Source organism: Acomys minous, assembly GCF_964271855.1.
Source record: "Acomys minous genome assembly, chromosome: 6".
NCBI classification, from domain to species: domain Eukaryota; kingdom Metazoa; phylum Chordata; class Mammalia; order Rodentia; family Muridae; genus Acomys; species Acomys minous.
Genome location: NC_140487.1, coordinates 70,182,224 through 70,207,904, shown reverse-complemented (window position 1 = coordinate 70,207,904; position 25,681 = coordinate 70,182,224). Strand labels below are relative to the sequence as shown.

The 25,681-nt window shown below is 46.9% G+C and overlaps 1 protein-coding gene across 7 annotated transcripts in view; it reads right to left on the bottom strand.

Annotated features, from left to right (window-relative positions):
- DGKI (diacylglycerol kinase iota) overlaps positions 1-19,662 on the bottom strand; it is a 443,272-nt gene extending 423,610 nt beyond the window's left edge. For all 7 annotated transcript variants that reach the window (XM_084786170.1, XM_084786172.1, XM_084786173.1 and 4 more), the window contains exon 1: positions 19,254-19,662. In XM_084786170.1, the coding sequence (XP_084642296.1) occupies positions 19,254-19,639 (386 nt within the window). In that variant the 5' untranslated portion in view covers positions 19,640-19,662. The remainder of the gene's footprint in view (positions 1-19,253) is intronic.
- Between the last annotated feature and the right edge of the window lie 6,019 nt (positions 19,663-25,681).

Here is a 25,681-nt window from a genome sequence, read left to right as displayed (position 1 = left end):
TTATATGAGAAAATGATGATTTTCTAAAATGCAGGGAGGAAACCAGCTCTCGGATGAGGGCAATGTGATGTACGTAATGCAGAGGCCGTGCCGGGCGTCGGCCGAGTCCCTCAGGAACAGGCATGAAATCCAGCAGGAAGAGAATCCGTCACACTGGCTCCCCCACGGTGTTGTCATCCATTTGCTAAAGATTAGGTCTGGAAAGAACGTACGGCCTGCAGGTGGATGCAGAGCTCTCCGCCCTGAAACATCATCTGCATTTCTACTAACCGGCCCAGTCGGTCTTCATTCATGTAGAGGCCACCACCACCTCAACAGGGAACATCGTTTTGGGGGTTTTTATAGTTTTAGAGTTTTTTTTCATTCTTTTGTTTTTGTTTGTTTGTTTTATATTTTTCAAGACAAGATTTCTCTGTGTGGCCTTGGCTGTCCTGGACTTGTGTTGTAGACCAGGCTGACCTAGAACTCACAGAGATTCGCCTGCCTCTGCCTCCCCAAGTGCTGGGATTAAATGCGTGCACCAGTGCACACGGCTCACAGTGAACATGTTTAAGCTACTTGGTTACTATTTCTTCATCCATTCAGAACATACGTTTCTCCCATTAATTTTTTTTTTAGTAGTCTCCAGGCATTAGAATCAGGGATGGGGGACGAACTGCCTCACAATTAAAAGAAAAAAAATCCACAACTTGAGACTTTATCCCCACTAGTTTAGAGTGAAGCTCTTGGCCAGCAGCATAGCTGCTTCCCAATTTCTCCACGTGGTCAGCTTTTTTGGAACTTGAGGCAACGTAGCTGTGCTGAAAAAATGAATGAATGGCATCGAATCCGAACACACCAGTTAGTGTGTGACTAGAGGCCCCTGTGACGGAGGACGAGTCACATTGTCGCTGTTCCGTCTTTCTCAAATCCTCATCTAAGAGTGGATTTGCCCCCCACCTATCGCCTCCGAAGCGTGAGAGCGCCTTGCTCTCCGCTCCTGGCCACGACACAGATGAGGATTTCCTTCCCTCTTCCTGGCCTGGGGGGCAGGAGGAAAACTCTGTGCGCAGTGGAGTGTTCAGGGATGAGTCTGGAGACATGGCCGCTGCAGCAGTAACAGTGGTTCCAGAAGCAGCAACAGCTTCGGGGAGACAACAGCTAGCCCTCGTTTGGAGGGAAGAGTGGTACTTTTCTGTGGTAGTCTGTCAGCTGCAGCTCTGATGACACTCCAGGCCTCCCGTGCCTTGCCTGCCTTACTTCCCACTGCCCGCTCAAAGCAAAGCTGGTCTCAGCTAGCCCTGCTATGCTGATGTACCAGGTACCCCCATCTCTGGGCCACCTTCAGTGCCCGCAGTGACTCCTTACTCTGTTCCCAGTGGCCCAACTGCTTCCTGCTGAACTTGTATCAACTCTTCAAAGCCATTGGCCCAAGAAAACTTCTCGCAGACAGAACTAACTTTCCCCCTCTTCTGTGTCCATGAAACTCAAACAAGAGCACGCACGTCACTTTGTGCCTGCTGTTTACCTTTGCTCGACCCTCTGCTGTCTAACGAGTACAAAGGAGCTAGGACTCCTGGCGAAGATCCTTTTGTGTGTGGATTTCTAGGTTAAAAAAAAAAATCAAAGGATCTATTTTCAGAGATCTTCAGAAGAGGTTAGGAGTCATTGGACTGTGTTTCAAAAGATTGTCTCTACCTTGCCGTTTAGAACCTAGGAAAGGTTTTCTCCATTGCCTCGGTGATGTGAATGAGTCACTGGACTCTCACTGGCTTGGCCATGTCCTCTTCCTCCCTCAAGGCACATGTACCCATGGCCAGCTCCAGAGGCTTGGGTCTGAACAGGCACATGTCCTCTGAGTCCCTCCACATTGTCCCCTGCATCTCCCTTTCTTGGTGTTTATAGTCCAACATGATTATAACAGCAGCTCAATGCTTTGCCTCTTTTTCTCACTGGACCGTAAATTGCTGCTTCCGGAACTTCTAAGTTTTCTTGTGTTTCTCTCAATCAGCATAAACCGGCAGTGTGACACAGAGTGGGCACCCAGTACACTGTCACGTGGTTCCCTCGTAACTTATAAACCTTGAGAACAAGTCATACGCCACCCAACTTTGCATTCCTACTAAGCACTGCATATGTAGCACCTGAGCACCTCATGGCTATTCCTATAAAGCAGCTAAGCTTTTATCTAAGGGACTGCTCATTTCATAAAACACAGGTAAGGAAAAAAAAAACCCCAATGGTTCTCACAGAGATTCTTTCATCGTAAGTACTTTTTCCCCATTTTCAATATCAAGGCTTCAAAGGAGGCGCTCGGTACATGGGGGTGGGGGGGAGAGCCTGAGAGACCACTGAAATCCGTGTCTTTCATTTCTCATCTTTTAAAGCTTTTCTCCTTCGCCATTACTCATCATCCTCACAAATTATCCAGCTCCCTTCAGCGAAGGCTGCGCATTACTGAGGTTATTTTTAGAACACCCCTGTGTGCAGTATTGGCAGTTCAAAGCACCAGAGAATACACACGCGCACACGCGCACGCGCACGAGCACACACACACACACCCCACACACACAGACAGAGAGAGACAAAAACAGAGACAGAGGCAGAGACATAGTGACATACAGGGAGAGACAGAGACACAGAGACATCATACAGGTAGAGACAGACAGACAGACAGACAGACAGAAGAGGGAGAGAGGGAGAGGGAGAAAGAGAGATTTTTCCTGGGGCTTTTGCTCTGTCCCTGCAGCCCGTCACAGAGTACCCTGGAGTCTTCTCTCCAGGCACCAGATGAGCCACACTAAGCATTTAAGTCCACACATAGACTCACATGCATGGAATTTAGACCAAGTATTTGTGGAGAGCAATGAAACACAGAATGAATAACAAGCACACAGCAGACCAGCAAAACAAGCAGCCTCTATGACTGACACAGACTGAGGCTGCTCGTCCAGAATCCACGTTTAGGCTGCCATCTCAGACCATGGTCTTGCTCGAATTTCAAGAAACTTCCTAATGGACGTTCATCTTTCACACCATCCCACGAGCAATTGTCACATGCTGAGCTACTTCAGAGAGTAAAGTTTCCAGGCTGCCCAATCAGGGTCGCTTATGTCTAGAGCTCCAGGTGTTCAGTGATGTGGGAGATGAGAAGGCAGACCCCTTGACCCCATCCTTTGGGAAGTGAGTCACCACCGCAGTTTAAAGGGAAGGAACATGTGGCAGAGGCATGATGAGAAACACTTAGAATGACTTTCTCCATAACCTAGAATGATCTCTCCTTCCTACTTACCTCCCTAAAATATGACGTCCTAGCTAGAGAACTAGTTCAAAATCTCTGCTACTCAAGGTACATTCAAGGAAGACTGGCTAGAGATGTCTGCACTTACAATCTATTAGTGTTTTAGTGGGTCCCTCAAACCACCAGTATTCAGCTGAACTCTACAGTGAAGACAATGGTGTACCACGTAATATGGTAACTACTTGTGCACATTGGCTGTCAAGCACACTGCGTGTAGCTGGTATGACCAAGAACTGGGTATTGCATTTAGTTCATTTTAATTGGCTTCAAAAGGCAGAGGAGACCCATGGCTTCTGTATGACAGCACAGTCCTAGTGCTGAAATGGTAAAACGCTACACTCAAGGCAAAGCGCACCATTACAATGGTGACTTCCCCGTTGCTGTAACAACTGGTCAGGCCTAGGTATCTTAACAAAAGAAGGGTTTATTTTGGCCTAGGGTTCCACAGATGGGAGGCAAGATGGTTGCAAGCCAGATCAGAAAGCTGAGAGAGCACATCGTCAACATGAATGAGATGGAGAGGGGAGGGCAAAAAAGGGAGACAGATAGGTAGACAGACAGACAGAGAGACAACATGACACAGGAAGTGAGGTCCCAGTGATATACTTCCTCAAGCAAGACTGTACCACCTCCAAAACAGCTCCAACAGCTGGGGGGGTCAAATATTTAAAATCCTGAGCCTACGGGGAAGCATTTCTCATTCAAAACACCACAGTCACCAATCATAAGTTCAGCCCAGTACAGTTAGCTTTCTTTATCAGTTTAGTGTCAACTGACTAAAACTGGTTCTCACCCTTCCTAATGCTATGACCCCTTAATACAATTCCTCATGAGTAGTGACCCCCCCCACACCATAAAATTATTTTTGTTGCTATTTTATAGCTGTAATTTTGCTACTGTTAGGAATAGTAACGCAAGTATTTTTGGAGCTACATGTTTGCCAAAGGGGGGTCGCAGCCCTCAGGTTGAGAACAACTGTTAACTAAAAGAAGCTTCTCCAGAGGTGAGTGAGCTTCACTTCTCAAGGAGTTAAAGGAACCCTCAGAAGAGTGAAACTGAGGCTCCCGGAGCCACTACCCCTTAACAGGATAGTGACAGGATAGTGACAGCCATAGTCTGGGAAATAGAGATGACAGAAATAAGAAATGCCCTTTCTTCTTAAGGAGAGTAGAGAGTGAGGAGACGGGGAGAGAGGACCAGGTAAGCGGAGGGATAAGTCTCAAACATTCTAGAAGCGTTTGGTGTTTGACGTACCTAGAAAGCTGGTCAAGTCAAGCAAACATTTAGCCACACTGAAATAGCAAGTCAAATCGCTGCAGCCTAAACAAAACTTGGGAAACGCACCAGCAGGTGGCTGAGTTTGTGATCTGGTGACGTGCTCTCCAGTGGGGTCTTACAGCAACTGGCCTGCACCCGTGCTAATCCATAGCTACAGGCAGGGGGCTGCGCTGAAGGAACCAAGTGCTTAACAGTTCAGGCTGTGCCACACAGGGGCCCACCAAGAGCAGGAGCATCCGATGAGAGGAAAACCCTGAAGGCTCCTCACCACAGGCTCCACTCCTGCTCTGGGGCTGACTGGGTTCAGAAGCAGCACGGGACTGGTGCGAACGTGTCCACTTCCAACGTGAACAAACACTTTACAGACGCCAGCGGTAGCCTTGGTCAGACCACGTCCTTAGTTCAGTTCTCCATTGTTATGAAGAAAACCACGGACTTGATGACACATCGTCAAATCAGAGACGACGACAAGAGTGAAGGTGGATACAGCAGGATAAGCATGAAAATGGAGATGATTTGGTCTAGAGAAAGGAGGGCTACAGAGACACATGGGCTCGCACTTTAAACATGTGAAGGCATACTATATAGAAACAGGGGGAGAGTTATCTGCAGTGCCTGCCAACACGGAAAACATAATCCCCATAGCTAAAAACCAAAGGACCGGCTTGGCAAACAAGCGTAATAAGCAGTACAGGACGGGGTAAATGGGGAGTGCAGGTGACTTGGAACTAAGCCCAGCTAGTATTAGCTCTTTGACTTGAAATCAATTATGCCCCGCCTCCTCCCAGTAATATTCAGTTCCTTCAACTTGAAATATAAAGACAACTGATGAAAATTTTCTGATTGATTAGTAAGAAAATATATATATTTTTTAATGAATGTGAAAAGGCTAGTAACTAAGCAGCAAGAGTGCATACTGCTCTTCCAGGGGACCTCAGTTCAGTTCTCAGTACCCATAAAAGTGGCCCACCTAGGCCTGGGTTAGCGAGCTGGATTCAGCGCCCTCTTCTGGCCTCCATGGGCACCTGCATCCCCAAGTACGCAGGCGCGTTTACATACCAATTAATTTAAAGTAAAATAAAACTTTTAATGGGGAAAAAAATAGCTAATTTCCATTATATATTCCATTACAAAATACATTTGTTGTTCCTATAATGAAAAAAAAATCTCTAACAATCAGACCCGATCAATGGCACAGGTTATGTCGCTAACAACAGTTCTCTGGCATGGAAGGCACTCATCAGAAAACACAGAAAGACCACAGTCAATACATTTATTTGTTTTTCCTTTTAATTTTTTTAGTTGCAAGCAAGAAAACACAACTGTCATTAATGTAGGCAATGAGGAAATCAAGAGCAGGGCTAGTGATGTGTGCTGGAGATAAAAGAAAGGTAAGGAGCAACAGGAATTATCCCCCTAATCCATTGTTGGTAGAAACAGACAAACGGGCAGGTGGGTCAGTCCAAAGGAGTCTGGCTGCCCAAGCACAAGTCTTAGGTGTGCCCTATGCGGTATCCATGGTAAGAGTGAGCCTTTCTTACACCACCACCCAATAGCTACCAAGGATCTCATCCCTGCTCCTGCTAAGGGCCAGGCACCTTTAATATACAAACCCCACCAGCAATGCAGTGTACAACAGAACAGGGGTAATCCCCTCAAGACAGATCAGAATTCTGCATTTCTACGTGTATACAGGCATAAGGAAGAGAGCCGTGCCTAAGGGCACTACACTAGCTGGGATGTTGCAGGATTCAGATCCCAGCTTGATGGCCTTAAGTGTTATTTCACTATCTTGTGCCTCAGTTTCCTGTTCTATACATCTATGGGCTGTGGAAGTGTCTCCCCCATAAAGATGCTATAAGAATTAACTGAAATAATACATAGGTGGCACGTGGTAAGATGCCTTAACTTAGCACACAGTAGGACTCAGTTGATGTTACTAGTGCAGCTCTGAGAGGTGCCAAGGGCAGATGCTTCTCCTGACAGACACCTGGATCTGTCTTCCTGGGGGGGGGGGCGTGGTACCAGGTGGGAGTCACCGATCTCCATCCGCTCCTCATCAGCACTGCCTGACTTGATTTCCGTCTCAGAGACAATGAGTTCCTGTAACCAGAGCTGCCTCCCCGCAACTATTTCAAGTAACAGTTATGAAGCACGCAGAGACGTCTGAGAGGGCCATCAATGGCTGGCAAGATGGGACTAACCGTTTACCATTTGCGAATGCCTCCACATATTAGCGTTTCCAGACACTGCTTCTAATTCCTGGAAGAGCTACTCCGCCTTAGATGGGAGGGCAACTTCTTGGAAGTTAAAGGCAGTTTCTAAGCATCCCAACTACTCCATTAAGAGTGTTTTCTCTCAGGATAGATGGGGGGGGGGGGGCAGTCTCGTACAACACAATGAAATTAGAGCCACAAACCCACCCTTTCATGGCAACCAAATTCTGTTCTAGACCAAGTGACCCCACACAACCTAGGATTCTAAACTATCAGAGTATCCCGTTGAGATATGAAATGTAGCTTCAACACGCCTGCATTTCAGCTCTCTTTTCTGGAGAGAACTCCAGATCCTCAACGCTGTTCCTACTGCTGACCGTTCGCCACGTGCAGGAGATGGAAGTCTGGTAATTAGGTGATCAGCTAGCTAGATTGAGTTTTCCCCCATGAGTTCTACAAAGCAAAAAAGTCGAGGTGGTTATTTCTTCCCCCTAAAGTCACTGAGCCGCCAGAGCATGTGCTCTGGTGGAGACCTGAAATGCAGCTGCTATAAAAATGACATGCTATTCTTGGAAAACCTATGTCATTACTTGAACTGGAGCTCCCTCACAATGAAATGGCTGCTGCTTAGCAACTAATGCAAAGGAAGAGCCCAACTATCTCCCTCTCTCCCCCCACCCCTTCGCACTTCCTCCCCTTTCCTCGTAAGAGTTGTATTAGACAGACGAGGAATGGATAATGGGGCGTCGATGAGGTCATCCCTGCTGTATGGATTCGGTGTGAGCCAGCTGGTCACGGATCCGTCTCTGGCCACTGTGAGCACTAGTGGAGAGATTCAGGGAGACACGGTCGACAGGAAGGTGGTGTCGCTGGCCATCCTTCTGCAGAGTCACTTGAGGAAACAGTGCCTGAGGTAAAGAGAAGGTGGGACCCGAGACCCAGCGCGGCTCTGGCAGTGCCCCTCGCCGGAGGCGCGTAAGGAAGGTCACCGAGCTGCCACAGCTTTGCTTCCTTCAGTATATACTGACTGTGGAAACAACACAGGGTGCCTGGGATTGTTTTGCAGTTAAAATGAGATCACTGAAGTGAAAGGGGCTTAGAAACGCTAAGCCTCGATGCAGCACACACATTTTTATTATTATTAAGTAACCTAAATTTAGTTGGTATTAACAGTTAAAGAAATCTCCAGAAATTGGTCTTAAGAGAAAAATCCCTTGGATTGTGTTGTAAGTAGTCTCGTACTGGCTCATAGAAAGCTTCTGTTTTAATCTTTAAATAGCTTCAACATTTATTTTCGAACTAGAGATTTATTTTCCCAAGACACTCTGAAGGTTTTTCTTCAAATGTGAAAATGACTCAGGTTTTTTGATGTGCCGCTTTGGAACCTTCTAGGTGTCTCTAAGTGCACACATGAACACAGTATAAGCTCTGAAGAACACGCTTGTGGGAAAACGAGTGCAAACACTCGCAGCCTGGGCAGCTCACTGGTTGAAAGTGAAAGGCCCACCTCTTCCAAGGATATATAATGCTGACCATTGAACAGTGGGGATTACCATTCCAGCCCCGAAACACACGCATATATTCATTAGTTCTAACTCCCAACCCCCCCACCCCCCCACCCCTCCCACCCCACCCCCCACCCCCCGCCCAGAGCTGAGGACCCAGGGCTTTGTGCTTGCTGGGCAAACACTCTACCACTAAGCTAAATCCCCAACCCCTGGTCCTAACTTCTTTACTGGACCCTAGCTCATGACCATTGCCCATCTTCCTTAAAGCTCCAATCTAACTACAAATCATGGGGTCTTGTCCTGCAGGTAGAATGTAAAAGAACCAGTGCCAGGTTTGGATGGCCGCCATCATTTTTGAGTCTCAGGAAGCTAATTTACCTTCCCCAAGCCATGGATCGGAGAGGTCGCCTTGTTTTAAAGGGGCATGCAAGCAGCAGGTGTCCACCTAGTCTTATGCTGGGCAAAAGACAAACATGCCGATGGCCCCTGGGTAAGGTCTTTCTCCAAGTCTGGGCGAGGCCTATCTAGGCCTGCTGAAATTCATGCCGCACACACTGCCCTGTGGAGGTTGGTCTAATAAAACACTAAATTGTGAGAAAATGACTCTTTGCACACCGATGCTGAGAAGGAGCGAGAAGCATGTGAAGAGAAACACAACGTGCCACTCACCTAGCTGTGTGTGTGAGACCGTGGAAAAACTGCCGTCCTCATCAATACAACTGACGTAGTAGTGGTTCTTTCCCAATGACAAGTTAAGCAAAATGCTGTACACCGAGCGGTTAGCAGCTCCCGAGTAAGACTTGTAACTGGGGTTGGTTAATATTGACAGGTGGGGAGGTGTCTGACCGGAGAAGCCTGGCCCTGCACTTCACAGAGAGCTTAGAAGTACACGGGTTGCCTTTGTTGCTTTGGTTCAGAGACCCATGGGGATGACAAAAATAGGAGTGCTTGCGACTTCCCAAGGCTCTGTGAAAGAATGTAAGGTGTGCTGGTGGTGTGGGCTGAATGTCTGTGTTTATCCCCTCAAAAACAAAAAAACAAAAAAAACCCCACACAGCCATGCCTGTGTCATTCCAGACCCACAACACACATACATAAAAGTCCTCCCTAGTTTTTCCATGGAGGACTAACATCTCCTTCCCATACTAAAATCCTAAACCCTGCAGGAATAAATGGCAGGAAGTTGGGTATCTGGGAGGGGAAAAGTGATGCCCTCTCATCAACAATATTGGGAGCCTTCTAGGAAGAAGCACACCCCACTTCTGGCTCTCTCCTCTCTTGGTCATGTGAGAACACAGCAAGGTCATAGCCGAAGGCAACCCAGAGGAAACCCCTCCCCAGAACCGGACCACCCAGGCACCGGGTTTCAGACTTGAGACTCCAGCGTTATGCCATCTACAAGCCATGTGGGCTACAGTGCTTTGTACAGCAGGCGCAGGTGACCCCAATGGCCCCCATGGTTTTCTCCTTCCTTCAATGCTAGGGATAGCATTTCAAGTAGAGAAAGGCAAGAGCATGTCACAGCTCAGTCTCTACAAGGACAAGGGGTCAATTTAAAAGAGCGAGTCTATTTTTAATCAAGCGTTTCCATCAAAACCCTCTACAGGGAATGCTCTCCATCTGAGTGTCTCGCCTCCAAACGTGTCACATACAGTGATTAAATCTCTAGTCCTTTTGGCCTGAGAAATGTTCCAGAAGTTTTTCCTCATGAAACTCCCTTTTAACTGCTGCCGCACAAGTTCATGCAAAGCTCTTCTTATCTTCTTATCGGCCTTCAAGGTTTTTGAGTAGAAATGAATTTTATAGGAGGCTAGGAAGACGGTTCCATCATTAAACACTTGCTGTGCAACGATGAGGACTTGAATTCAGTTTCCTGGTGCATATGTAAATGCCAGGTAGACACGGCAGCCTGCTCAAGAGGGAGAGACAGACTCCTACACAGAGCTGGCTGGACTAGCTGGATCAATGAGCCCCAGGTTCAAGTAAGAAGGCAATGCCTCACTGTGCACAGTGCAGACCAAGCAAAAGAGATGCCTGTCATCAAAGTCTTGTACATACATGTGAGCATGCACCGGCACACACACAGGTGCACACACTCATATGTGAACACCCACAGACACAAACATGCAAAAAATAATAAGTTTTCCAGAGATCTGACATCACACACACACACACACACACACACACACACACACACACACACTTTAATAAATATTAGTCCCTTTAAGGAATCTACCTTCTATATACTAAATATACTAAAGTGGCCATCTGCCTTATCTTTGTCTCTTGGGGAAAATAAGTTATTCAACAATAAAACCATCTTAATTTCTTTAAACATAAATTCTCTTCTTTGGGCTCATTGAGCTCACTGACAGAACATCCCAGAAGGTTGAGTCTCCCGTTTCTGAAATAATCCAGAATAGTGAAGCTTTGCTTTTCACTGTCGGACTGTCAGGCCAGGCCAGTCAGCCATTGTCTGTGTCTATAAAGAGGACGTCACCAGGACAAGGTGGGAGAGGAATGTTCCATGTCCTGCAATCACAGGCGACAGCTCTGTCTTTATCTGAGCACATACTCCTGATACTGTGGAGCCCTGCCACTGCTGACACCCAGTTCTCCCTGTCATTCCTGCTCTCAGATGGCCAGGCGGGAGCCTGGGTCACTGCACCCTGACTCCATCCACACAGATGCCGCTTGGCTTCTCTATTCTCTGCCTTCTGCCTGCTCCTGTCTCCAGAACTCTAAGCAGCAGAATCCTTTTTCACTGCCTGGTAAGAATGAACTACTTTTCAGAAGCAGAAATTCTACATTGCCACAAATGCCAAAAGCCATAGGTTTTCAAATCTTAATATAGATCCGTCTACCTCATGTCCATATTATCTGAATTATTTTACTGTCAGTCATGACATGGGACAGATGTTCAGTTGTTTTGAAGAATGGTAACCAATTCTTGTGCTCTGCCACTGGGCTTCCACATAGATAACGGCACCTTCGCATTAGCTTTGTGGGGACCAGAACTGCATCACATCACTTAAACTAGAAATATTCCTACAAGGTGAGTACCGCCATACTGAACAATTTACAGGCAGAGAAACTGAGGCACAGAGAGGCCTTAAGGGACGTGCAGAAGAGCACCCGGCAAGCAGGCAGACGTGACTGTGTGGACCTAAGTGGTAAAGCTCGGAAGCTCAGCTCCTAAGCACCACTCAAAGGGTGAGAAGGAGGGTGCCACTATTTAAGCTCTGAGTGCTTCCCCACACTCAAGAAACACCAGAGTGCGCATGTGGCAACGCCAGAATCAGTCCTTTCCAGAAGGTTATTTGTGATTCTAAAAATGTAAAAGCAAGTCTCCACTTGAGCAAATCTCACAGAGGCTTGATGCAAGAACCGAGACATTCCTTTTCAACAATGGTGCTCGCTCCGTTTCAACGTTCACAAAACTCGGGACTAGGAAGAGAGTGTCAGCATTTACCTGCAAAGACCTTTCCCTATGGCTTTTGCCATGATGGCCCCCTCCTTCAGCCAGTGTGCATACAGCTGACATGATGACTCGCTTTTCTCTAGAATAATCCAAGCTGGATCCAGACTACTCCTTTTTGAATACTAGAGATGTTGGGGAACTCACCAGCCATCCTCTCCTGTTGTACAGGAGACACATGTATGAAGAGTAGCCGTCACTCTTTTGGTGGCTTTGTAACTAAGTAAATTATATAAATGAAGCGAAAGCTCAGAGTCACAGAGTCAGCTAAAGAATTCTTCAAATAGCCTCACACATACAGGCATGCACGCGCACACATACACACACACGTGCACACACGTGCACACACGTGCACACACTCACAAGCACACACGTCATTCAGATGGAGTTAAAGGACAGATGCATGAGGTAACACAGAGCCTAGGTTGCTAGAGTGGCCGGAAAGAGTGGACTGTAGTCAGGACAGACCCCAGGAATGCTGGGTTTAAAAGTTCTACTCACAGAAGGAAACGTGGACAGAAAACTCCCTGGGAAGAAAATCAATGCTGCCCCCTTGAAAGGGGTGAGACCGACAGAAAGAGAACCAGAGAGCTAATTAGTGCTGCTCAGAAGGCAAATTAAAGCCCTTTCTCTGACAAGCTGCGAATAGACGGTAAGGAAGAGCTTCTGCCGCCCTCCTCAGGCCTCCGGCAGCTGGCTAGGTGGCTGGAGCAGGTACTCCGAGAGGAAAGCAGCACTGCTCTGGCCTGCTGAGCAGAGTGTACATGAGAGAAAGGCAGAAGACAGGAAAACGGAATTTACAGTGGACCCAAAAGAGGCAAGAGTAGCCAATTATTTAAAGTTGATGATTAAGTTGTTCATTCAGTAAATATTTATCTTTTACCTACTAATCAAGAAGAACAAGATTCTTCAGGGCAGCTAACCCAGCTGAAGTTTTCACATAATGTAACTCCCTTCATCTCTAAGCCTCCAAAGGCTGATTCTGCCATGACCCCATTTTACAGATGTCTGTGTTGAGCCTCAAAGAGGATATATAATTTGTCTACCACCATCTGGAAGATGACTGACAGGTTCAAGCTCTGGTTTAATTCCCAGATTAAGAAATCACAACTGAGTCCTAACAAAGTTATCTGAAGGGACCCACGTGAGAAGCACCTGAACGTGGGCCCTTGGAGCTCCCATCTTACGAGGAGTTGGCTGGCGCACAAGCCGGAGTGGCACTAGGAGAGCACTGTGATCAGAGAGAGCTTGGTATTTTATTTCTTTAATCTCTCACACTACCCTGGTTTGCTGCGGTGGGTAAGATGTTCCCGCAAGCTCAAACGATTAGAATTGTGCAAACTTCATCTTCCCCGGGTATCCGTTTTTCTGTTATTTTGTGCGAATGACTTCCACCTTCTAGCATCCATCAAAAGAACGGGCACAGCAACAACCACAGGATACGTACTCGGAAGAAATAATCAGTCTCCACAGAGCCAGTGTGACCAATGCCAACCCAAGCTGGGGAAGGTGCTGTGGTTCCTCCAGACGCCTCTGCTCTCACAGCGGTCTTGACTCCATGTACGCCTTGGATGCGCCAGACAAAACAAGTACCCAAGATCCCAGCCAGGAGACCAGAGAGGTGCACGACCAGGCTGGCACTCCCTGGGAGTCCTCATTTGCTCAGATTAGAAAGTAGACTGTTGGAAAGAGCTAGCTCTCCTCTAATTTAATTTGGCCCCCTGAGGCAATATCACTGTTGCCACAACAGAGTTGAACACCAGTAAAGTGCTATCCCACTTCTCCAACCCCCAACTCCGCGGGGCTCTCAGCGTAAGAACTCTCCTATGCAAAAGAAAAAAAAATCAAATCAAACCTAACTTCTCATTGATCAGTCTCAGCAGACATGCTCTGGACAACAGTTAATCTGAAATCTCACCTGGTCTACATCCCTCATGGGGAAGCCAATGCTTACTTAGTGGTACCTCAGTAATGATTGAAAGCAGACATTAAATTAGAGGCAGTGTTTCCATCTCACCCTGAAGCCATCATCTACCAAATGGGTGAAGCAGAGCACAGATGTTTAAAACTGGCTTTGTAAAGAACGCCACACGCTGATGTTCCAGAAAAGACAATGTTCCCTGTATGCTACTAACTCCAGAGCAAGGGAAAGCCGTGCCTATGCCAGCCATGCTAAGCCTGTTTAGCTTCCAGCTCCTCAGTTGCCCTCTAATAATACAATCTTGTTAGGGGGAAACAGAGCACAACACAAGAAGACAGTGAGCCCTCTGTGTCTGCGAGTTCTGCCACTATAGCCTCAGCTAGCCATGGGTTGAAAATATTTGGAGGGGAAAACTAATTATTTCTGGACCGAACATGGCATGGTGTTATTAATGGTATCTGACAGCTATCTAGATTCCATTAACATTGTATTGGGTACTTTAAGCAATAAAGATGATTAAAAGTTTATGAAAAGGTGCAAGTGGGTTATATGCAAATGTGATGCTGTTTTACTGAAAGGGCTTGGATGTCTGCACAGTGGTCCTGGAACCAGTCAGCCACAAGCACCAAAGGACAACTATACTCTCATTATTGTCATCAAAGCAATGAGTAGGAGACCCTCTTTCCACCAGTTGTCTTCGCTAAGCAGTTCCATATTCCTTACTATTGCTTCTGTATTCTGCTAGAAACTTCCTGACTTCCTGTGGGAAAGGACAAGTGTGACCACCATGATTTTCAAGTGAAGAAAGTGAAGCTCCTGCACAGACATTTTACACGTTATGGTAACTGCCAAGGCCTCCTCACAAGCAAGCTCGTGCTTTCTCTTTCACTGTGTGTTGCCCAAAGAGGAAAGGCGGCAGCTTTGCACTCTACCTCGCTGCACCTACACAGCACCTGCAGAAATTATTTTAAAAGTGCATAGACTTCTAACATGGGTGTCTTCGTAGAGATAGCAGGTGTCTCGGAGGTGGTTTTGTTCTCAGAAGCAGAACCAAGCAATTTTGCTGAAGATCATGGATGTATATTCATTTCCAGGTCTGAAATAGTGGGTGTGGTGGGGGGCGGTCTCTGAAGGCACTAGGCGTAGAGGCCAGAGGACAGATGACAGAAGACATTCGCACAAAAGAACAATAAAACAGATTCCAGGGGATTCACAATTCTAACTGTTTGAGCTGTTTGGCAAAGAGCCCCAGGCAAAAGAATGCAGCCCAAAAGAAAGAGCAGGGATAGCTGAGCATTATGGCCCATGCCTTTAACCCCAGCACTCAGGAGAAAGAGGCAGGTAAGTCTATGTGAGTTCGAGACCAGCCTGATCTTCAGAGTATACATAGTGAATTACAGGACAGCCAGAGGCATGCAGAGACCCTGTCTAAATAAAAGAAAAGGAAAGGAAAGGAAAAGAAATAGCAGGAAACCTACAGCATCTTGTGGATGGAATAAAAAGGCAACACACACACACACACACACACACACACACACACACACACACACACACGGAAAGAGTTCCAACCTAACATGGATGCTTGAGGGACTAACCAAAACGATGTACTATAGAGAGAAAGTCCTTTACAGTCAGATCCCATCTCCAGCCCAAGCCCCATACTTCAGGTCCACTTTCTCTAAAACAGAAATATTCACAATCATATCATAGGACCACCATGAAGCTCAAATAAAATGCGGTATACAGGCCTGGGGAGAAGGCTCAGTGGACGCAGCTCTTGCCCTGCCAGCATGAGGAGTTCAGATCTGATACCTGAGATCTACTTAAAAGCTGACCTGGTTTGGTGGCCAACCTGTAATCTCAGAACTTGAGGGTGAGAGATAAGGTATCCCCAAAGCAAGCTGGCTAGCTAGACTAGGCAGAACCAGCTAGCTCCGAGTTCAGTGAAAGGCCCTTTCTCAATAAATAAAGTGAAGAGAGAGGGAAAAAAGGCAATGTTAACTTAAAGCCTTGCACAGGCACCTGCTCATACATATACACACATATATATACCCACACATGTGTGCACCCATGCTTACACACATGTACACACAGGTACACACACAAAAAAAAGATACAGTATGCTAAAATACTTCCCACAATACTGCCTGACAAATAGAGCACCATAAATACCAGCTACCTTGCTACCTTCTCTCTCTCCCTCCCTCCCTCTCTCTCTCTCTCTCTCTCTCTCTCTCTGTGTGTGTGTGTGTGTGTGTGTGTGTGTGTGTGTGTGTGTGTGTGTGTGTCTCCTGAGTCTTTCCTGGGGGGCAGCAGTTCCTTTCCATTTTACTGACTTAAAATTTTACAGCAGTTAAAAAAAAAGAGTTCCTACATATTATATAGTCATTTACATTATGTATCTGTTGCAGCACCATAATTTGCAAAGAAAAAGGAAGTAGTAATTTTAACAGAAAAGTGCCAGATCACTTGCATTTCCTGCTAACACCTTTAGCTTTACAGTCTACAGAGACTATTCGCTCTTGGGGTGCAGATTCTGAAACATAGGGGAAAAATCTCATGGGGAAAAATCACCCCCCCAAAAAAAGAACAGCCAACAAAGAAAAGATAATAATGGGAAATCTAGGAGTATATAAAGGAGTTTATTTTACTTAACAAAGTAAAAGTCAGCAAAATGAATAATCTGCCTCCAGAAACGGTTATTTAAAGGCTTTTTGTAAAGGGCTCTGGTTCCTAAAAAGACAGGAGTCACTGCATATGCCCACCCACTCTTCATTTATTTTTAAACTCTAGCTTATATGTTCCTTAGCAACAAGCGGAGCAGATGAGACCCCCCTACACATACACACACACACACACACACACACACACACTTCCAAAGCCCCCTTCTTTCACACCAACTTTCATTTTACAAATGTTCTTCAAGACATTTCACCTGCCTGCATAGCTCCACTTCACCACCTCAAACGATACCCACCCCCACCCCCCACGGAAGCTGTGCCTCCTACTCTACACACTTGTGCACAGAACCTATTCCCTGGGCCCTTCCTGACTCCTCTCTATTAACTCCCTCCAGCCCCATCCAAAGCTGCACCCAGAATCCTCAGGATCAGATTCATGGAAGCATCAGTGTATTCCCTGAGGAGCCAACATCCAACTCCAACCCAAATCGTCCCTTCCTTACACTTCTCTCATCAGCCTTTCACCAGAACCATCGGGTCCAGCTCCACCCCAGACTCCAGCACAAAGGGTCACCAATAGCAAACAGGCAGACCATTTGCTATGACTCTAAAAATAAACAGCAGCGACCAAAACACAGAGGTTACCCAGGAGGAACACACGCCAGGTGAGATCACCACTCCCTGCCCTTCTTGCCTTTGACACTGTCTGGGTTGGTTTGGCTGGGCAGTTTATGAGTTCAGGGGTCAATGATTGAGCCTTTGAGACGACTGCTCTCAGGTGCTGGTTTGTAAACATCGCCTGAGGAGTGAGACAGCCATCCTCACCCACAAAGAGTGGCGCTGTACACCTGGGGATAGTAAGCAATCTGACCTGCCACCTGCGGTGCTGTGTGTGTGTGCCAAGTGTCACTGCCTTGGAAACTGTGAGACTTCATTTGAAAAGGAACAGCATCCAAGAAATAAACCCCACCACTGGGGGTTTCAAGGCAGGCCTGTACCATGCACTATTTCTGTCTTGCAAAATGCTGTTGTGTCCATGTCTGTGTGTGTGTGTGTGTACACACGCTTCCACGTGCCCGTGGGACCATGCCACCCAGAAAGCTGCAGCTCCAACAGTGTGCTTTTCCAGGAGAGAGGCTCAGATGGAATGAATGACCCTTGCCAAGAGGCAAGCAGAAGTGATTTCCCTTGCAAATTCTGGCTTCACAGCCCTGCCCAATGAGGAGCCTCTAGAATACCAATGACCCAGGAGTCTCTCTTAGCCCACAAGCCCAGACCCACAATGTATTTCACATAATAACACCCCCTCAACTTACAGCTCCTGAATTAGGCTGAAGACAGTCCCTGTTCCCCTAAGAGCCAGACAGACACCATCATAAGTAGAACTGCCTGTGTCCTCGCATACCTCCCTAGAGCTACCCCCACTCCCCACCACCTGCCTATTTTTAGAAACCGAAAATATAAAAAAGAAAGATCCATTTGGATCTGAACTGTGTGAGTAACTAAGTGAACAATTCAGGTGGGAAACTCCCTCTGCGCAAAGAGAACAAAACGCAAGCCACGGGTGCAGCAGCAGCCACCTGGCTATGGAGAACATTTAGGAACCAGCAGCAGCCGGCATTCAGACACAGAGCACCTGCCCCGATGACAGGGCCTCCAGTCCAGGCAAGGCCTGTGGGGATCCCAATGATTCACACACCTGCCCCCATACACAGAGCACACCCTCGCAACCCACACACCTATGTCATCTGCTTTCGCTTACATAACAGCACATGGTGTGACAGGCTTAATACTTTAGATGGCTTTTCCAGAAGGGACTGCTAACCCCAAAAGGAGGAAGGCTACGGAGATGCTTTCATTGACCCCTTTTCAAATATTTCTCTGAGACCCAGCAAATGCAACCCTTCATAAATCGACGCTTGGTTGTTGCCTCAACTTCTAAACATCACCAGTGAGGGTAGTCTGAGCACCTTCCCTCTTGCCTGGGAAAGGGAGAGGAGTGTAGGGGACCTATTAAGTCTTCTCTTTGGTTTGGATCCTGACAGTCTGGGCTTCTTTAAACATAATGGGGTAGACAGTCATCCTACACTGTCCGTGTGTCACAAACAAATCCACGTTCAGGTCCAGCACGATCTCTTCTCACCCTCACCCACATCCTGGGAGTAGGCTGCTCACATCGTCTTCTGAACACACTGATAGAGGGAGAGAGCACGAGTGCCCAAAATGCCAACACCCACTGACGTACCTAACAAGAAGAGACCCACAACTCACTAGTATTTAAAAGAGGATTTCGAGACAAGAAAGAACTCCCATAAGGATGTCTCTTCTATATAGCTTGTTCTCTCCTGCCTGTCAGAACAGATCTCAGCAATCCAGTTAGTGCCCAAGGCTCACCCAGTGAACTCTGCAAGGCAGAGGGAGGGCTGGAAATGACACTAACCTAGGGGCAACTTTGGCGACTTTTCTTTAAACTGGGCATGTCTGGGTCTGCGCCCCATACACTCATAGATGTGGTTTTGATCTTGTTCTGACCTTAGTGCTCTCTTCTGTTACAAATGCACCCCTCCCTGGGTGTTGCAGAAAGAAGCTTGGGGAGATTCTTCCCTTCAACCCAGAATTAAAGGATGAGAACAACATATCTCCAGGAGAGAGGAGGGGAGAGACAGATAGACGAACATTCAAAGCCAGAAAGAAAGAGGGAGAGGCAAAGACCCAAGAGTTAGAGAGAAGAAGAAGGAGAGAGAGAGAGAGAGAGAGAGAGAGAGAGAGAGAGAGAGAGAGAGAGAGAGAGACTATGAGAGAACCCCAACTCCTCAGAAGTGTGCCTCTCTGGAGCAAGAGCAAGTGTCCCCCGCCCTGGGCGGCACCTGTCTCACTAGCTCCGCGCCTACCTGTAAGAGACCTGCTTCCGGAAAGTTAAGTCCCTCAGCTTCTCCTCTAGCGCCTCTTCCTTCTCCTTCTGTCCGGCGGCCGCGGGCTCCTCCAGGGCAGCAGCCGCCGCAGCCCCTGCGCTCCGCGGGTCAGCGCCGCCTTCGGCGCCCAGGCAGCAGCTCCCGGCGCCGCTTCCGCTGCTGCTGCTGCCGCCCGTCGCCCCTCTCTCCTCTCCCGCCGAGGAGCTGGGGTTCATGGCGACCGCTCCGGCGGCCGGGGAGGGAGCCGAGGAGGTGCCGCTGCAGAGGCCGGGCGGGCTGAGGGCGCTGGAGGCGGCGGGAGCGCGGACAGGTCCGCGCGCCGCTGGCAGGGGCAGCAAATGGCAGCCCCTTCCCGCAGCATCCATCCGCGGCTGCACCGCACCGGGGCATTGTGGGAAACTCCGTGCCTCCACTCCCCCTCCCCAACCAATCAGAGGCCACCTCACTCCGCCTCCCCTCGGCCTCGCCCGACCAGCCGGCTCCCTCCAATTCTCCCACCCCCTCTCCTTTTTCTAAATCCAGAGCAAAAGCAGGGGCTGAACTTGAACTCTGCCTGCAGGCAATGGACCGCATTAAGGGAGAGAGGGGAAGTCCCGCGGGGCTTGGGGCGCTGGGAACCAACACTGGCCATTAGGAAAGGAAACTCGGAGGCAAGCCTGCTTGCCGCGCCCTAGTTAGCGCACAAGGGAAGCGGACCCGGACCCAGGAGCTCTTCGCCCTGGCAGCGGCTGGTGAGCTGCTGGGCACGTCTTGGTCCCGTCCACTGATGACAGATGCCCAAGGCAGCATTTTTTCCGTCACCTCCTTGCAGCATCAGAGCTGGCGCCAAGCAATAACCTCCAGACGTGGGGGGACCTTTGGGGGAGATGTATCTGTAGCACTATTAGTAGGAACCCCGAGGGGAATTCGTTAATCATGTGAATTTGGGAGGTGGTTAGATTTAAGCGCCAGCTTCTCCTTCTCGAGGAGAGTGTTGGGACATCTTCACCCATGAACGCCCTCACCCAGATCCTCGCTTGGTGCCTTCCAAAAGCTTAAAGGTGCTCCCTAAACAGCTGTTAATTAGATTGAATCGGATCACCAGATCGTCGGTGAAGCCGAAGGCTGAGAGCATCCCTGAGGCAGAAAGCGAGGACCTGAGCGCCTCTTGCTGTGGGTTCCCATGCTGTGCTGTGGGTTCGCAAAATGAGGAGAAGAGGGGCTCGCCCAGAAAGGGGCTTCGACCGATTCAGACCCCAAGGGTGAAACCAAGTGCGCTGTAGGAATTTAACGGCTGCTCCGCTCCCTGTCTCTCTTGGGTTTTGTTTTGTTTCTAAGATTATTAAGTCTGTGCGATTTTGAACGATGGGCTGCAAGGTATTTAAGACAGATCATTTTCTAAATTAGAGGTTTTTCACCCAAGAAATCTCTGCTGTTAGCAAACACGAGAAAGATCTATACACAGCAGTAGGTGTGCATAACCAAACTACACACGCAGATAGATAGATGTACGTATTAGCAAAGGCGGACAGGAGAGCAGTCGCCGTCTGACTTTGCCTGAGCAGACACCAATTCTTATATTTCTCTGCCTTTCTTTTGCCCCAACTAAAATTAGGAGGTTGAGCAAAGGTAGCTGAAATCTGTTCCAGCTCCCACAGTTTGCAATTCCTCTCACACATACATTATATAAGACAGAGCTAGGGACATTTCCAGGGAGAAAGGCAGATAGACTACTTGTTGGTGCTCAGCAATACACACACACACACGCACGTGCGCCCACGCACTACGCATGCACACACACACACACACACACACACACACACACACACAGCTGTGTTTCCCTAACATCTTTCTAGTGACTCTTCATAGGCAGGCTTCTTGGAGGAGGTTAGTCTTTCTGCCTCGCTGGGAAAGGGTATCCCCTCTTCAGAAGGGACCTTCAGCTGCTTCTATGGCAAGAGCCACAAACATCTAGATTAACTATCACTAGCCTTGAGTTCCTGGACCACCTTTCTCAGTAGCTATACCTTCTCAAACCATTTCTGCCATGTCACCCTTCCACTCTTAATGGAATGTCGTCCTTAGGGTAAAGTTCACATTGTCCTTGTGGTAGGTAGCTGATCTTTCAAGGCCATGTGAGTGCGTGCTGGAAGACTCGCCCACTTCCTCTTCACACGGCCCTCCATCCCAGTTTCCCTCGGAGCTGGCTTATGTACAAATCTCACCTCCCTTCTGCTCTTTCAAAGTATTGTTATCCTTGCACATCAGAGCCTGCAATCTCCTCCTCTACCACCAATATCCACCATGTTGTCCCCATCACCTTCAGGTCTTAATGTACATATCTGTCTCATCGGGAATCTCCATTGATGACCCTTCCAGAATGTGTTACGGGCACATCAACAGGATCCCTTCATGCTAAACTTGGATCACAGTAGCTGTTTCTGGTCCGTCTCCTCTAAGTATGCGCTGAGGCTGTATTATATCCTATGTTAATAAACAAATCATATGGTATATGACAGGCATGCATATCAAAGGCTATCACTGATTCTCATGAAAGAAGTATATTTGGTTCTGAAATACAAAATATGCTCAGATTGACTTTCTATTTTTAAAAACCCACAAGTTCAAACTATAAAACGCCACTTGTTAGGATAGTTTGCTAATAGATGGTGTTGGTAAAGATGGTGGGTAGGTCAGTTGCGGGAACTAACATCTAAGTACAGGAAAGGTATTGCCTAAGCTGGGTGTGGTGGCTCACACCTGTAATCCCAACACTTAGTAGAAAGGCAAGAGGATCTCTCAAAGTTCTAGGTTAGTCTGGTTTATGCAGCAGGTTCAAGGCAGCCAGGCTTACATAGCAAGACCATCACTACAAAAACAAAAGCAAGAAACAAACAAACAAAGCATTTCCCAACTAACCCAGCAATCCACCTCCAGAAAACTTCCCTCTGATGTTCCATAATATTCAAGAGTGGAAACAGCCTGGCTTCTACATTAACATTAATATGTGACTAAATTACCTATGAGGAATGAAATTCTCTGGATCCATTTGGAAAAATAAGGGAAATTATATTATTATAAAATGATCTCAAAAAATAATAATGTCAACCAAAAAAGAAAATAAGGGTTACGTAAAATGTTTAGCATGCTATGGCTAGTGGGAAAATTAGGATATACATACATATATACATAAACGTATATACTCATGCTTGGAGAGATACGTTGAGTGAGATACATGGAAATAAGTATACATATGGAAAAAGAGAAAGACATAGAGCATCCCTGTGAGGCTCAAGCCAAGTTGAGCAGTTCTAGCTGGAATCTTGAGATTTTGCATAATTCAATCAATATGTACTAACAGGAGACAGTCTGTCTCCCAAGCTAATAGAAAAGCCAGCCCGACCTATCAGGGTGCACATTTGCATATTTAAAGTGTTTCAATGGACTGCTAAACAAAAGAAAATGCATTTTAAAATCATGGTCTGTGCATATGTACCCTAAATTAAGACAGAGAGGCATCTGAGAGGCAGAGCCGACACTGAAGCATAATAAAAATGAATTTTTCCGTGGAAGAATCTTTTGAGAAGTTACTGGAAAGATCAGTCATCCTTTTGGACCACTTATTTTCCCTGATAGCGTACTAAACAAACTTGACATTGTTCTTTCAGTTTTCTATTTTCTTTCTTATTTAACGAGAGGTGAAATTCCTCAACATGGACCAGAAGCATTCCAATCATAGAAAGAGACAGTCTGTTTGAAAACATAGATTATTCTGAGTGGTGTAATTTCATTCAGAACATGAGCATCTCTGGGCACATGGAAACACTGGTTTCTGGAGTCCAGATGAACTGCATCATATCATTGGACCTTACCCATGGCAGAAGCTCGACAATTTATCTTCTTATTATTTATTGTTGTTCAACTAAAGCAGCTAACATCCAAATCTTATTGAAGTTAGTCTTCCAAGTTTTAAAGCTTGCTTTGACATTGTTTTATATTTATGTACATGTGCATGTGTGTGCAGGCACACATACTCATGTGTACCACTGGGGGAATCCATGCTCTGCCTCCACCTTGTGGGTTCTAGGAATCCAACTCAGGCTGTCAGGCTTGGCAGCGATCTCCTAAGCCATTCCATTGGCCCCAGGCTTCCTTTTAAAAGATGGGCTTACAGGCATGAATTTTTTTTTCTTTAAAGAAAATGTTAAATGTATACTTTAAGTTAGTTGGGAAGGTGCTGGGACTAGAAATTTGCCAGCCTATAAAATTGCAAGGCAGATGACAATGAAACCATTATCCCTGAAACAAGTAAGCGGGGATTTTCACGTAATGACACAGGGCCGTGGTTCGTGGGAAGCAGTTGCCCGTGCATGCATATATTGAAGGTCTTGGTTATTTATAGATCACAAAGAATAATAGAGCTTTTAAAATGTGTATGAGACAGAAGGAAAGAGTGAGAACGGAAGGGACTATAACTAAACACCTAAAGCAGGTGAGGGTGAGGAGTGAGAAGGAGGCAGAGAAGGGAAGGGGGGAGGGGAAAGGGAAGGAAGGAAGGAAGATGTGGTTTTGGAGTTCTGTACATCGTATTCCACAAAAGGATGCCTGAGTTCTTCAAAAAGCATTCAGGTCTCCCTGGGGTTTCTGCTCTTCTACTGAGCACCAGGCCATCTGTCCCTCAAGCAGGCTGAACCTACTCACACCTCTGCACCCTATACTAGCTTGACCTCTACAGGAGGAAGCCACAAACTTCCCTCCACCTTGGTAATTATTTCTCTTGACACCTCTAGGCCAATATTCATAAAGAACCTAACACACGTGTTATTCGGTAGCTGGGTAATAATAGCTTAGCAAACTCTAGTGTCTTAACTTTGTAGCTGTTTAAAATAAATACACATAAATTTAAACAAAATAAGATATATATTTTTAATATCTATCTCTTTCTTTTATTTTATGTATGTAGATGCTTTGCCTGCATGTACATCTGTGCAAAACATGTGTGCAATGTCTGAGAAGGCCAGAAAAGGGCGATGGAGTCCCTGGACTTGGAGTTACAGATGTTTGTGAGCCACCAGATGAATGCTGGGAACTGAATCCAGGTCCCCCAGAAGAGTAACCAATGCTCTTAAATCCCAAGCCACCTCCTCAGCCCTCGCATTTCTTTGGAAGTAGCAGGCTTACTTACTCATGGGTAAGTAGAAGAGCAGACACAGCTTCTCCAGCGGGGGAGTCACTAGCCGCCGCCACACCCATTTCCTGTTCCACGGTGATTTTTTTCCTGTCTTTTTCTCTGAGCAGCCACCCCAAGTCTCACTCGGTAAGATGAAGCATTGGTGAACAGTGGCAGGACACAGCATGAAAACCTCAAATACCTTAAGCTGCCGGGATGCAAGCTGACGGATGTCAAGCGCCGAGATGCTCTGCCCCTCAAAACTCAGCTATATCCTGCAACGTGCTTGGAAATTCACCACAGAGACTTAAGCATCTCTGTGCACATCCAGGATCCCCAGCGCTACTCCGAAATTTTACGCAGAATACTTGATAATTATTTCCCCTGACACCTCTAGGCCAACATTAGTGAAGAACCTAATGCATGTGTTATTACGATGCTGGGTGATAACAGTTTAACAAGCATTTGTATCCTAACTTTAGTAGCTGTTTAAAAAATTAACACACATAAATTGAAGCAAAAAATAATAATATGTACAAATACGTTTTTTGTCTGAGTCTCTTGGAAACCAGATTCTGAGGCAAAGCTTGGAAACCAAGTCTTTATTAGTGTTGTAGTTGAGGTTTCTACTGCCCTGATACAACATCATGACCAAAGTAACTTGGGAAAGAAATGGTTTATTTCAACGTACAATTCTCAGGTCACACTCTATCACTGAGGAAAGTCAGGTCAGGAATGTAAGCAAGTCAGGGCACGAGCCTGGAGGCAGGATTGATGAAGAGGCCATGGAGGAGTGCTGCTTGCTGGCTTGCTCCTCATGGCTTGCTCAGCCTGCTTTCTTATAGCACCCAGCACCACCTACAACATGCTGGGCTCCCCTGCATGTGTGGTGGCCCATGTCTTTAATCCCAGCACTCAGGAGGCAGAGGCAGGTGGATCGCTGTAAATTTGAGGCCAGCATAGTCAACAAAATGAGTCCAGGACAGCCAAGATAACCTAGAGAAATCCTGTCTCGAAAAGAAAAAAGAAAAAGAAAGAAAGAAAAAAGAAAATGCACTACAGGTCTGCCAAGTCTGCTGTTTGCATTTTCTCAACTGCAGTCCCTCTTCCAAAATTGGTGTCAAGTCAGTGCAATTAACTACTTGTCAACTTGACACAGACAAACACATCATTACTAAAACGTAACTTTGCCTTTCATGTTCATCCCCAAAATCTCATATTGCTATCAATATCACAATACAGGACAATGGGGAATTAC